The sequence below is a fragment of the Cyprinodon tularosa genome, unplaced genomic scaffold (assembly GCF_016077235.1).
Source record: "Cyprinodon tularosa strain WSP-4 unplaced genomic scaffold, ASM1607723v1 ctg5, whole genome shotgun sequence".
In the NCBI taxonomy this organism is placed as follows: Eukaryota; Metazoa; Chordata; class Actinopteri; order Cyprinodontiformes; family Cyprinodontidae; genus Cyprinodon; species Cyprinodon tularosa.
Window position 1 is genome coordinate 807,646 of NW_024039229.1, and position 14,323 is coordinate 821,968.

General features: G+C 39.4%; 1 protein-coding gene across 1 annotated transcript in view; it reads left to right on the forward strand.

Moving 5' to 3' along the window:
* LOC119795017 (voltage-dependent calcium channel gamma-7 subunit-like) overlaps window positions 1-14,323 on the forward strand; it is a 66,761-nt gene that overhangs the window by 43,160 nt on the left and 9,278 nt on the right. The window contains exons 2-4 of the mRNA XM_038302821.1: window positions 217-412; window positions 2,518-2,604; window positions 8,140-8,280. Coding sequence (XP_038158749.1) covers window positions 217-412; window positions 2,518-2,604; window positions 8,140-8,280 — 424 coding nt within the window. The remainder of the gene's footprint in view (window positions 1-216; window positions 413-2,517; window positions 2,605-8,139; window positions 8,281-14,323) is intronic.

Consider the following 14,323-nt stretch of genomic DNA (forward strand, 5'->3'; position numbering starts at 1 on the left):
TAAAAAACAGTTTGCATTAGAAAATGAGCTGTTCAGTTGCTCCACCCGACCAGTTAAGCAGTTCTCTATTCACTTATTTCACATCTTAAAATCTTTCAAATGTACGAAATCTCCCAAATGAAACATGTTACCACTTTTTAATTCCTAGACGCTTTATTTGCAACCATAGAGTCACATTTACTGAAACTGAGCCATTCTTTTCTCTTTTCTCCACAGATGAGTTCGTTCAGTACGAGAGCGCTCACACTTCTCTCGTCTGTCTTTGGAGCAAGTGGGCTGCTGCTGGTGGGTGTGGCCGTATCAACAGACTACTGGCTGCTGATGGAGGAAGGAATCGTTCTGCAGCAGAACCAAACCATGGAGGTCAAAATGGCGCTTCATTCTGGCCTGTGGAGAGTCTGTTTTGTCGCAGGTTTGCAACCATAACCAGTAGACAGCAGTTAAATGACTGCATGCAACTTATAATATCTGAAACTATAATCCTGTTTGCAAGGAAAGGGGAACCACAGGATACTGTCATTTTTTTTCCTGTATGCATTTTATTTTGAATTCTGCCTCGTGTTCACTGCAGAGTAAATAACTAATCTAAAGTGGGATTCAAAGTAAACTGTCCAGAATGATTTAGAGGTGTATGTTCACTAGTGCATGTAATTTAAACGCATTAATTACCTTCTCAACAGGTCATTAAATTCTCAGCCCTGCTAATGATCCATCAGTTTGATCTAAAACATGCAGAGTTCTTTGCTGCAAGGATCATTACTGAGAGAAAGAAACTGGCTTATCCAATTCCCAGCTTGTTTCTTACTACACATCTTTTTTATAAGATTCAAAGGAGAAACAAGATCAATTCGTACCAAAGTATATGAAATCCACACAAGTCCAAATTAATTTATTTTCAAAAACTGTACAGAGCTTAAATATATCATATCTCCTTCTTCACGGCTTGAAGACCCTAAACTCCACGATCATCCGACAATAAGCAGAAACCAATTCACAGGAGTTTATTTACTCATTGACACGGGAGATTTTCTCCCAAAGAAGATTTTGGCCCAAACAGAACATACCTAACCAGTATAAACTGGTTTTGAAAAAAAGAAGAGAAGCATAAAGCAACAGCTTTTTACATAGAATAGAATAGAATTGAATATAACGTATTTGATTTCAAAATGGAGAAATTCGCTTGTGACATTGGCTCTTATAATCAGCAGAGGGTAAACAAAGGAGGAAAAGGTGCATTCGAACTGGTCCACATTTCAAAGCTAAATCACGTCAAGGACTATGTCTAGAAATGGTGAGACTGTTTCTCCATGCCCGTCAATGGGTCGATCTTCTTGGTGCCTGTAAATAAACTGTAATACAGTATCCCAATTAGGATGCCACCAAACAGTAAAAACAAAGGAGCAATCTTTTTTGGCAAGTAACAAGGCTATGCGCAATTTAACATGTTATTGTGGGACTGATGTAGACGAGCTAGAATTTAAATCAGCACATTTCATATGCCAAAGTTGTTGTTGTGTGATTGCATGCAGAAAATACTTAAGGCTGACTCTAGCCTCTGGTTATTTTGATAACTAGATGTGGGTATCATCTCTGAAGGCAATGCTGTGTTTGAATCTTCTTTTTTTTTAAATAAACATAGTAAGAATAGAGTAATTGGATGTCAAATCTTCAATTTAGCCTTAAAATCAATAACTTGATAACATGTAATAGACTACTAAGTTAATAGATCAGTATCAAATTGAGTCAATTAAAAAGGGCTTCCCCATTTTCCATTAAAGATTTGGGTTTGTTTATAAAAGAGGTATTGTGGGTGCAACTGAAAATGATTGTTTTCATGTAGACACACATAATATCCAGACAGTCACAAATGACTGTCCTTTTTCTGCAGTAGCTGTCGCTGTGTTTTGGGTCATGATGGTGTCGCTCTGGGGAGGAAACCATGTTTCTGATGCTTGGTACAAAAGGTCAGAGGATGAAAACGCTGATGGCATTTTGAAGGGCCAGTCGTGCGTTGGCGTGTGGGTGAGAGAGGGAGGAGCCATTTCACATTTGTCTTAACATGTACGCATCACTTATTCAGCTTCTTTGTGAAAAGACGCGTTTCTGTGTTCTTGTTTTCGTCAGCTTATAGGCAGTTTAAAGTGAATTTTTGGGGCTTTATTCAGCCCTCTCCTTAGACTGACCTCCATCTGTCTGTGTCTCTAATTCTTTTGTTTTCTGCACATGTAAGTTTTATTTTTTTTATCATGTCCTTTGTGGTTTGCATTCAAGCTCCTTTCTCTTCTTTTTGGCTCCTCTGTCGCTCAGTCCTGCACCTCAACGTCTGACCTTGACTGTGTTTTTCAGTCTCTAGTTACTGTTTAGTTTGTGCTTTCTGGTTTGATTTCTGCAAGCTAATGTTTTTGCATTCTTTTTGTACCAAAGAAAGACCCCAATAAGGCTCCCAGCTCAGTTTCTACACTCATCTCTTTGAATTTTTTATTTTTTGTCTCACACTTATTTGCTCTTCTCTCTCAGGAACTGAGAAAGGCAGATGTGTGGCATCAGAATATTTTACTGAACCAGAAATAGAGATCACGACAGAAAACACAGCCAACATACTAAGTAAGTATAAACACATTTGATCTTTTAATCTATATCTGACACTAATATCTGCATGATATGACAGCTGTAATATCTATTATTGTAGAATTTTCTGAGACATTTATTTAAAAATGTCCCTTTATTTCCAAATTTCCTTATGAAAAGGGAAAAAAACATGCAATTTTATGCTGTATTTCACATCTTTTGGTGAAAACTAACTAACTAAATAGTGAAAAGGGTCTATTTGTGGGGAGCATTGCTGGTAAAGCTTTATGAATAGTGAATAGACATTGCCTAGCGAGAATAAGTCATTTTTTTAACAGGAAGATTAATTAATGAAGTTAGGTAATTAATTAAAAGTTAATGTTAAAGTTGGTATTATTTGTTTTGCTACAGTATAAGTATTTAGTTTTATATTGTCGGTTCAATTTTGGTGAAGGATCGTAGGTTTAAATATTACTGTTTTGTTTTTGACTTCATGTCACTTTTTCGTCAATGCCACAGTTTATTGTTTTTTTACCTGCTGTTTTCCTTTTCGCCTGTGAAGCTGCCAATAAATCAACATCTCTAGTTGAAATCCTCTTTGGTTCTGTTTAGGGCTGCAACAACGAATCGATAAAATCGATAAAAATCGACTTTTAAAAGCGTTGGCAACGAATTTCATCATCGATTAGTTGTGTCGCACGATTAATGCGTCATCTGCCGCGCCGTCATCACTGCCTCTTGACTGAAAGAGGAAGAAAAAAAAATACGGCAGAGCGAGCCAGCGCTGCAGGTGCAGTGTTGCCAACTCAGCGACTTTTCAGACCCCTCCAGCGACTATTTTTCAAAAAAGCGACTAGCGACAAATCTGGCGACTTTTTTCGGTGTCACTGGCGGCTTTTAGAGACTCTTACATGAAAGCATGTATCGTTCCTACTCTGCCGTGGGGCGCCTCCCCCACCCCAACCGCGTTTTCCCGAAGGAGTCCCTCTCAGAACTGCAGTCAGAGCAGCAGGATTTTTACCCTCAGCGTCCAGACTGCAAATGAAGCGCGCATGCACCGGGATTGACGGCGCAAATTGATCACAATAATTAAAATAGCCTGCGCTTTGTACAGTGAAAAAAGTCGTAACATGCAACTTTTGTCAAAACAAATTAACATGGCACGGAACCACCATGTTTGTTTGGTTTTAAAGTGGGGAAACGTAACGTTAGTTTCTCAGGTAGCTCATCTGATGCTTTCCTTACCTTGTTAGTAGGTTACAGACAGTGATAAGGTTGGCTACTTATTTTACTTTTAATTTCATTTGAATTAGCTTAAGCAGTGTTTATATTTTCTTTATAAATAAATTAACTTGCAAATTATGAGGGCAAGGCTTTTAAAGTTTAAATCTTCTGGCAAAGATAAAGTAAAGAAGATCCTGCAATTTATGGAAGTAAAGCAGAATAAAATCCAGCAAGATCAGTAATATGTCAATTAATTATCTGCCACATTTCCATGTAAATATCTGTCTTTGGAGGATGTGTTTTTTTTACCACCCCTAGTTCTCTCATTTTTATTCCAAATACAATTTATAATTTGAATCACAGGGCTATTTTTATCTCTATGGTTCAGTATTTTCTCAATTAGCAACTTTAACTGCTATACTTTCCTGTCTTAAAAGGCAGAACTCTTCTAGTCTAAAAAAAACCTCATTTGTTGAAATGGGGGGACCTATTGTTTGAACCCCTTAGGGGCTTTTAAAAACAAAAATGTCTTTTTTGCGCTTTATGAAACAAAGTAGCCTATATTTTGTGGATGTACAGCTACATTTCTCATGTAAGTTTGCGTAGTTTTAACACAAACATTTATTTTTCATATTGCACCGGTACAGTTAATGAGCAACCTGTACTTGTGTGCTTGTTTGCTCTGTCTAAAATGTTTATTTTGGAATAAAGAGGTTAATATAAAAAATATTTTTTGTCCGATTCATCGATTAATCGAAAAAATAATCGTCCGATTCATCGATTTTTAAAATAATCGTTAGTTGCAGCCCTAGTTCTGTTACTCTATGTTAGATCATCTGTTGCCATCATCCTGTTCTCCCTGGTCTTTTCTGTTCATTATATCATGTTTGTAACTGCCACCATGTCTCTGCATTTAGGTCCTCATGAACACCAGATCAAAAAAACTAAATATTCTTGATGCTGCCATTAACAAGATCATCAAGAATATTTTTATTGCTTTTCTGACATGTTTCCTATTATTTTTTATGTTGATCAAATATTTGAGATAGATATAACCTATAGGATAGAGCTACAGGTACATTTTGTAGAGGATAGTAGGCAACACGTTTCCATCAACCAGACATTGGCGGCTATATTTATCCAAAGTTATATTTCATCCTGTCATCTTAAAGGATAGAGATCCTAAAATATTTGCTAATTAGCCTATTACTCAGAGTTCAAAATCTACAATGGTTTATTCCTGCTTTATGTTCCAGTTCACATTGTTTCTAATTTAAGCAAATCAGATAACTGCAATTATGGTTAGAACATTAGGACAGGAATTTTAATTCACTTTATAGTTTGGGTTCAACAGTACAACGGTATATTAGGTCCATGCTAGAGATTTTTTGTTTTCTGTTTTGAGATTAAAATCATTGCATTACGAGAATAAAGTCATAAAATTACTAGAGCCGTAACATTACGAGAAAATAAAGTTGTAACATTACGAGAAAATAAAGTCGTAAAATTACGAGAATAAAGTCGTAACATTACGAGAATAAAGTTGTATAATTGTGATAATAGTCATAAAATCACGAGAATAAATTCGTAATATTAAGAGAATAAAGTCCTAAAATTTCAAGAAAAAAGTTGTATTTTATGACAACTCCTACAAGATGTCCTTTCTTCACTAAATGAGGAATGTCAAGCATCATGTGAAGTTATACTTTGGCTCTGGTTTGACAAATACTGAAATATTTTAGCACACTAACAACAAATAAGGTAGCATGTCAAAATGGACTCAGGTTGCTGTTTGGTTTTGCTGGTCGGACAACTTATGCTGGTCGGAGCTCAAAGCTTTCTTTCTGAAACGAGTTGTGGTATAATAACTACTTCATTCTCGTAATATTACTACTTTATTCTGGTAATATAACAAATTTATTCTCAAAGTAAAAAAAAACTCTAGCCTGGCACTGATACTCTGTCGTACACAGTGATGGGACTAACGGCGTTGAAAGTAACGGCGTTACTAACGCCGTTACCTTGTTTTAGTAACGAGTAATCTAACTAATTACTTTGACTGTAACTATAACGCAGTTACCATTGTAGACACCCCGTTACTGCGCGTTACTCAGGTCGCACAATGAACCGTTTTTCATGATAAGACTCGTGCGCTCTGCAAATAGACTGAATGGTTAGTGCAACGTTAGTGAAGATTTGTGCTGAAAAAAATATTGTTTGTGCTACTTTTGTTTAAGAGATATCAAAGATTATTTTTAGGTCATCCAGAGGTGCGCGCCTTGTCATGAGAGAGGGGAGGATGAGATTGAATGATGTATAGTGAGATTCCGTCTGTCAGTTGGGTAGGCGGGTGTTTCTGCTGGTGGGTGTTAACATACAGCACACACAGAGAGATGGAGAGTGAGGATGACTCCAGCAGCAAAACAGCGTTTTCCTGATAGAAAAATCGGTGTTAGGTCGAGCTGCGTTTCCCCATCACATACGGTTTCCCCTGCATCTCCGCACAGCGCAGGCGGCACAATTCACCGCGCACGCGACAGGAAACGCGCATGCTCGCTAAAGGCGCGCAACAGTCGCCCTGTGCTCGCGCCACAGGAGAACTATGGAGAGCGTGAACGATCAAATGATAGCCTATATGGAGAAAGGGAGAAATCTGGATGGATGGATGGATGGATGGATGGATGGATACTCTGCCTTCTCAACCTACTGTATTTTTTATTTTAAACATTATTTGATGGCCTTTGTGGCAGGGATGGAGATCCATATTTTATGTCACACACAGAGTATAGATAGATAGATAGATAGATAGATAGATAGATAGATAGATAGATAGATAGATAGATAGATAGATAGATAGATAGATAGATAGATAGATAGATAGATAGATAGATAGATAGATAGATAGATAGATAGATAGATAGATAGATAGATAGATAGATAGATGTTGCAGTACACAGGATTTCAGAATTAGACATCCCCAGTTATTAATTTCATATACTCACCAGATCTGAACGCCCTGTTATAAAACTTCACATGGCGTTCCCCCCTGATGTCATTTACGTTGAGTTGCAATAAATGCAAAACTCTCTGCAGGTTCTTGTCTTTGTCGTTCGCTCTATTCAGCTGGCTTTGGAAACACACGGCGAGAAGGTGGGGGCTGGGTGGTGAGGTTTACGGGGGGCGAGAAACGCAAAAGTAACGCAATAGTTACTTTTACTAGTAACTAGTTACTTTTATTGTGGAGTAACTCAGTTAGTAACTCAGTTACTTTTTGGGAGAAGTAACTAGTAACTATAACTAATTACTTTTTCAAAGTAACGTGCCCAACACTGGTCGTACAACAGAAATCGTAGAACAGATGATTTTTTTATTTTTTTTACCTTATATCCATAGTTTATTTTAATTTACTTCTTTAATGACACTCTCAAACAGAGCTAATTAAGTTTAGGGATTACTCTAAATTATCTTCTTGGTAACATGTGAAACTTAAAGATACAAGCAATTTAAAGTCTAAAGATTTAGCAGGAGCTAGACATACTGTATTGCTTGAACATCATACAAAATAAAATAGTATTTCAAATGCTGGAAAATAGAAGAGCCTTTAGAATAATTGCATGTGTTTTTGAAGTAACCAGTGTGCGTGAAATAGCTTCTGGTGGGGAGATAACTCAATTCTGTGTGTTTAAGAAAAGCTCCCAGTGGAGTTATTTTATCTATAAGCTGTTTCAATAATTTAAAAATTGACACCAAGAACGGGCCTGAAACATGTTCCACTTGATTTAGTTTGTTCTTTCTCTTAGATATGTGGCTCGCCTTGTTGGATGTACCCACAGGGAAGATGTGCTCTCTTTTAAATGGTAGATAAATACCCTAAGGTGAAAGCTCAAGTCATAACAGTGTGCTAGATCTGTGGAAGATACTGAAAAAATAATGAACATAGCCTTAAATCAGCTGCTTCAGATTGTGTTTACATTAATGAATTGAATGATTAAAATAAGCGGCCCCCCTTTCACATTACCACTATTTTGCACAATAATTAAGATATTTTCTGTGCGAGACTCACAAAAATAATAGAAAGTGACAGCTGATATTTACCTAGGCAGAATAATATCTGATGGCATACATTAGAAATCCAAAACATGCATTTTCTTCTTTTTCTTCTCTCAATACTGCTCTCTAAATATGCCACTTGTCAATAAATGTGATGTAAATTTAAAAAGTATCCTGGCAAAAAAAAAAAAAAAACTTGTTCTAAGAGTGTAGCTGAAGTTCAGGCTTTATTGATCCACATTCTCTACATGGATTAATTGGCTTGTTCTTTTTCTCTTTGCTTTACCTTTCTTTAAGAAATGGTCCGAACTGCTACTCCGTTCCCCATGGTCTCATTGCTCTTCGTCTTCACCGCCTTTGTCATCAGCAACATTGGGCACATCCGGCCACAGCGAACCATTCTGGCCTTCGTTTCCGGGATCTTCTTCATACTATCAGGTAAAGTAAAACACCATAAATACTCAGTGTAGTTATTTCGACATTCAAAGCTATCAAAACAGTAACCTCTATATGTAGATGTAACCAAGATGGTATAGATAATTTGGACGACAGAAGTCTAAAATCATATTGTTGAAATAGAATTTGTTTCACCACTTGAGAATGGGGTTTATAACTATAATCAAATTTGGGACTGGTTGTAATTTGGCTTGGAAACAAAGTGTTGTCCTATTTGATTTTGTTTTTTCATTGAACACCTAAACCATTCATTTAATTTGAATAGTAGCTTGAAAAGACAAATGTCCTACATTGTAGAACACCTTAAAATCCAATATGCCTGACTCATGTTAAAACCAATAAATGAAGTAATATTGCAAAACATTTGAGTTTCTAGATCTGATGAGCAAGAGTTGTATTACTTCTGTCCATTGCTTAAGTGTTTCAAACAATGCTGAATGGACGGATGGTTATGGCATGCCACGCTGGTTTTTATTATTACAATAAAATTAAATTCTACTGTAACTGAAACAGAGTAAATGTGGAGGTTTTTTTCCACATCTGAGTTTGGTATTGCAGGTAACTATAATGTAGCATAAACTCTGCTTTTCAGGAATAACTATATATATATATATATATATATATTAGGGATGGAACGGTTCGGTTCGACTGTCTCGGTTCGGTTCGTGTGATTTGCGTTCGGTTCATGCGCTGCTCCTTTTTCTCATAGGCGAAGCGATTACACTCCAGAGCAGAAGGTGGCGGTACTGCGACCAAAGCCAACCACCAGTAGTAAGCAAGAAGAAAAAGCGAAGCAGCGTAGCCGGATGTAGCAGAAAAAAATCTGTTGTTGTGGAGAATTGTGTCGGTATGGTACTTTGCATTTAGAGTGACCTACGATGATGGCAGAAAGAAAGTTGTTGATAAAAGTGCAACATTGTGCAAGCATTGTGCAACATGTTTTGTTTATGCTAACAGCAAAATGACCAACATGTCATGCTAACCCCGAAATTCCACATACTCCGTCAGCGCTCCGCTCCACCGCGCTCCAGATAGCCTGCACAAAGCAAAGCATACATCCTCTGCTGTGGCTCCCGTCCGCTCCGCTCTGAGTTCCTTGGAGATCGTAGAGGGCATGCGCGAGATGATTAAATTCAAAGCAGCAAAACATGCGGAATGGATCCATGGTTTCCGCTGATCATTAAAAATAATTTTAATTCATAAATTCTTTTGAATTTTTTCATTAAGTTCATAAATTTTTTATCATTTTTATTAATTTTTTTATTTTTTGGTGTAACAATAAACATATACCGAACCGAAAACCATGACCACGAAACCGTGAACCGAACCGTGGATTTTGTGAACCGTTCCACCCCTAATATATATATATATATATATATATATATATATATATATATATATATATATATATATATGTATGTATATGTATATATATATATATATAGTGAGAGTGAGAGAGGTTACATGCAGTGACTATGGGAATTATGGCAGCTCCAACAACCATTGTCATCATTGACAAAGAAACAACTACTAACTCAGTGTTCTAACATCCGCAAACGGCAGCTCCTATCACAGCTAGAAATTGACGAGGTACAACTGACATGCTGCGGCAAGGGGGGGTCAGGACAACAGGTCAGTAGGGAAATATCATCAACCCAACACATAGAGACTGGGTCCCCAGCCCCAACAACAACAAGGCCACTAAACGTAAGGGCAGCTGACCTGCGACAGCAGATCATAACGAAACTGGATCCCCTCGTACGACGACCAAGACTGCCAAGGCTAAGTGACAGAGTACCCTCTGAAAGTCTTCTAGAAGATGTAAATGCAGCACTACATACTATCCCTACTAAAGATATAACTGAGACCAATGAGCTGACCTATGCCACAGCTACAGTGATCCTAGAGATGCTTGGCTATAAGATAAACACCACAGGCCACAAAGCAGAGCCCCCATGGAGAAGAAGGCTGGAAGCCAAGATCAAGGCAACACGAAGAGAGGTTAGTCAGCTCTCAGACCTGCAGAAAGGTGTAGGGAAGAGGTTACCTAAGTACAACAAGCTGTCGATTCCTGAGGTTCTAGAAACTGCCAAACAAAGACTCGCCACCCTGGCCACCCGCCTAAAGAGATACAAGGGAGAAGCAGAAGCCAGGAGAATAAACCAGGTGTTCTCCACCAACCCATCCAAAGTGTACTCACAGTGGCAGGGTAATTCAAGATCAGATCCACCCAGGGCTGAGACTGAACAGTACTGGAGAAACATATGGGAGAAAGAGGCATCCCACAACACCAATGCTCAGTGGCTAGAAGATCTAAGAACAGATCACAGCAATCTCCCAGAACAAGAACCAGTAACCGTTACAACAGCAGATGTCCAAGAAAGAGCGGCAGGTATGAAGAGCTGGACAGCACCAGGCCCTGACATGATCCACACCTACTGGCTGAAAAAACTGACCGCACTTCATACACGCCTCGCAGCACAAATGAACCAACTGCTAATGGATGGGACCCACCCAGAATGGTTAACCCAAGGACGGACAATCCTGATCATGAAGGATCCGCAGAAGGGAACAACCCCATCCAACTACCGGCCAATAACTTGCCTATGTACAACATGGAAGCTCCTGTCAGGCATCATAGCGGCTAAGATGAATAGGCACATGGCTCAATACATGCACCCTTCCCAGAAGGGAATAGGCAGCAACACCAGAGGAGCCAAACACCAGCTACTAGTGGATAGAGCAGTCACCCGAGACTGTAAGACCAGGCAGACAAATCTGTGCACTGCCTGGATTGACTATAAGAAAGCCTATGACTCAATGCCACATACATGGATACTGGAATGCCTGGAAATGTACAAGATCAACAGGACTCTAATAGCCTTCATCAAGAACTCAATGAAGCTGTGGAAAACAAGTCTGGAAGCCAATGCAAAGCCAATAGCACAAGTCACCATCAAGTGCGGCATATACCAGGGTGATGCACTATCCCCGCTGCTGTTCTGCATAGGCCTGAACCCCCTCAGCCAGATCATCACAAAGACTGGCTACGGATACCAATTCCGAAGCGGAACAATCATCAGTCACCTCCTCTACATGGATGACATCAAGCTGTATGCCAGGAGTGAGCGAGACATCGACTCACTGATCCACACAACCAGGATCTACAGCAACGACATTGGGATGTCATTCGGACTGGACAAGTGCGGTCGCATGGTCTCAAAGAGAGGGAAGATGATCAGAACAGAGGGGGTTGAACTACCAGAAGGCCACATAACAGATGTTCAGGACAGCTACAAATACCTTTGGGTGCCACAGGCTAACGGAAACCACGAGGAGATGGCAAGAAAGACTGCCACAGCTAAATACCTACAAAGAGTAAGGCAGGTCCTGAAAAGTCAGCTGAATGGGAAAAACAAGATCCAAGCGATCAACACATATGCCCTACCAGTCATCAGATACCCCGCCGGTATAATAAACTGGCCAAAGGAGGAGATAGAGGCTACTGACATCAAGACGAGAAAGCTCCTCACAATGCATGGAGGGTTCCACCCCAAATCCAGCACTCTGAGACTGTACACCAAGCGTAGCGAGGGAGGCCGAGGGCTAGTGAGTGTCAAGACCACTGTCCAGGATGAAACAACTAAGATCCAGGAGTACATCAGAAAGATGGCCCCCAAAGACAAATGGCTTGGTGAATACCTCAGGCAGGAGAAAACCGAAAGTGAGGACAAGAAAGAGGAAGGAGAACCATCATGGAGGGACAAGCCGCTGCACGGCGTATACCACAGACAAATAGAAGAAGTGGCTGATATCAAAAAATCCTACCAGTGGCTGGAAAAGGCTGGACTGAAGGACAGCACAGAGGCACTAATCATGGCAGCACAAGAACAGGCACTCAGTACAAGATCAATAGAGGCCAGGGTCTACCACACCAGGCAGGACCCCCGATGCAGACTGTGCAAAGATGCCTCTGAAACAATACAGCACATAACAGCGGGGTGTAAAATGCAGGCAGGAAGTGCATACATGGAACGCCACAACCAGGTAGCTGTCATAGTGTACAGGAACATCTGCCATGAGTATGGGCTGGAAGTCCCAAGGTCAAAATGGAAGACACCTCCTAAGGTAGTTGAGAAAGACCGAGCTAAGATCCTATGGGACTTCAAGATCCAGACTGACAAACAGGTGATGGCTAACCAACCAGACATCATGTTAATCGACAAACAGCAGAAGAAGGCAGTAGTGATAGATGTGGCAATCCCAAGCGACAGCAACATCAAGAAGAAAGAACACGAGAAGCTTGAGAAATACCAAGGACTGAAGGAGGAGCTAGAAAAGATGTGGAAAGTGAGAGCAGCAGTGGTGCCAGTGGTAATTGGAGCACGGGAGGCTGTGACCCCCAAACTGGGAGAGTGGCTACAGCAGAGTCCAGGTAAAACATCAGAGGTCTCTGTCCAGAAGAGCGCAGTCCTAGGAACAGCTAAGATACTGCGCAGAACCCTCAAACTCCCAGGCCTCTGGTAGAGGACCCGAGCTTGAGCATGACACATACCACCCCACGAGGGGTGAGAAAACTGTTTTTTTTGTTTTGTTTTTATCTATAAAGGTCTTTGTTTCTTAATTACTGAAATAAGAGATACAAAATTCAATAGATTAAGGTTCTCTATCACTCTATCATGTTAAGCCCATTCCTCAGCGGCATATATTTTACTCCTTATTTGCTCAAACTTAATGCGAACACTTTTAATGATCCACTGAATGTTGTCTGGAACTTTCTTTCAATCCCTTCAGCTGCTTATAGTTAGTCTTGTCTTGCGAGATTTGCTATAAGGGTCTTCAAAAGCCATACAATTGAGGATTTAAAGCTTATCTTTGCATTAAAGATAAAAAGGCTTGTGATTAAAGGGTTGCTGAGGTTAAAGTCAGTCTTTTTGATGACATAGTCACCTTGCAGTGCTCTAGTTTAACAGCTCTTTTGTTGCAAAGGAGTTTAGTTTCATTGCTGCAAGAGCACAAACGCTTTATGCCTCGCCTGTCTTCACTCCATGATACAAGAAGCTGAGTTATTTCAAATGGATGTTTACTACAGTAAAGGCTTTCACAACATGAATTGTTTGATTTGCTTCTGTTCAGTCAGCCAGGAGATTTACAATTGGCATCTGCAGTCCAGTTTAGAAATGATAGACTTCTTTTACAGCTTGCTGAAATGAGATGTTAAACAGCAGCAGAGCAGGTGTGAGATGAGATGCTAGCCTTTATAGCGACAAATGGTTAGAAAAAAGAGAGTCCAGTGGATGGGAGAGTCACTCTGCTTCTCCTTTGTGTCATTCTGAGATGACAGCCTGTCAGGCCATACCTTGTTCTTGCTGCAGGCTATTTTATGGAGGTGATTTAATTCCAAATAATAGCTCTCTGTCAAGGAAACTACGGCTGTGATTTTATGTTTCACTGCTGGCTTTTATTTTCATTAAAACTGAACCCTTAGGATAGTAAAGTTTTATAGCATGACATTACTAAATTATTGAAAGTGTCCATTAATCTAGATTTTTCTTTATGAAATTATGTTCCTGGCTGCAGACAGATGATCATATTTAATGCTGCAGATAAACTTAAACTTTAAGAATGAGAGTATTTTATTTGTAGCTGTACATGAGGTAAGACCCAATGGATTAGATGATCACATTCGGTCACACTTGTTTTAGATGTTTGGATACTGACCTTCACAACCTGACTTAGGAGACAGGTATATCCATCAGAACACTCTTACAGCTCATACAAGGCATGCCAGTAAATGCAGACTAACATAGTTTAATATGTTAAATGCCAGCGGATTAAAAATATGATTGTAACTACAGAAACATATTTGTTTCACAGGAAAACATATTGAAAGATTAGCAGATGTCTATGAATGGTGTTTGTTTTTTATTTTTATGTCACTTAAATTAAGACAGGCTCAGTAACATGTTATTTATTCTGCTTTTTAGAGCTTTATTTCAAAGCACAAGCAATGCATTTCAGTACA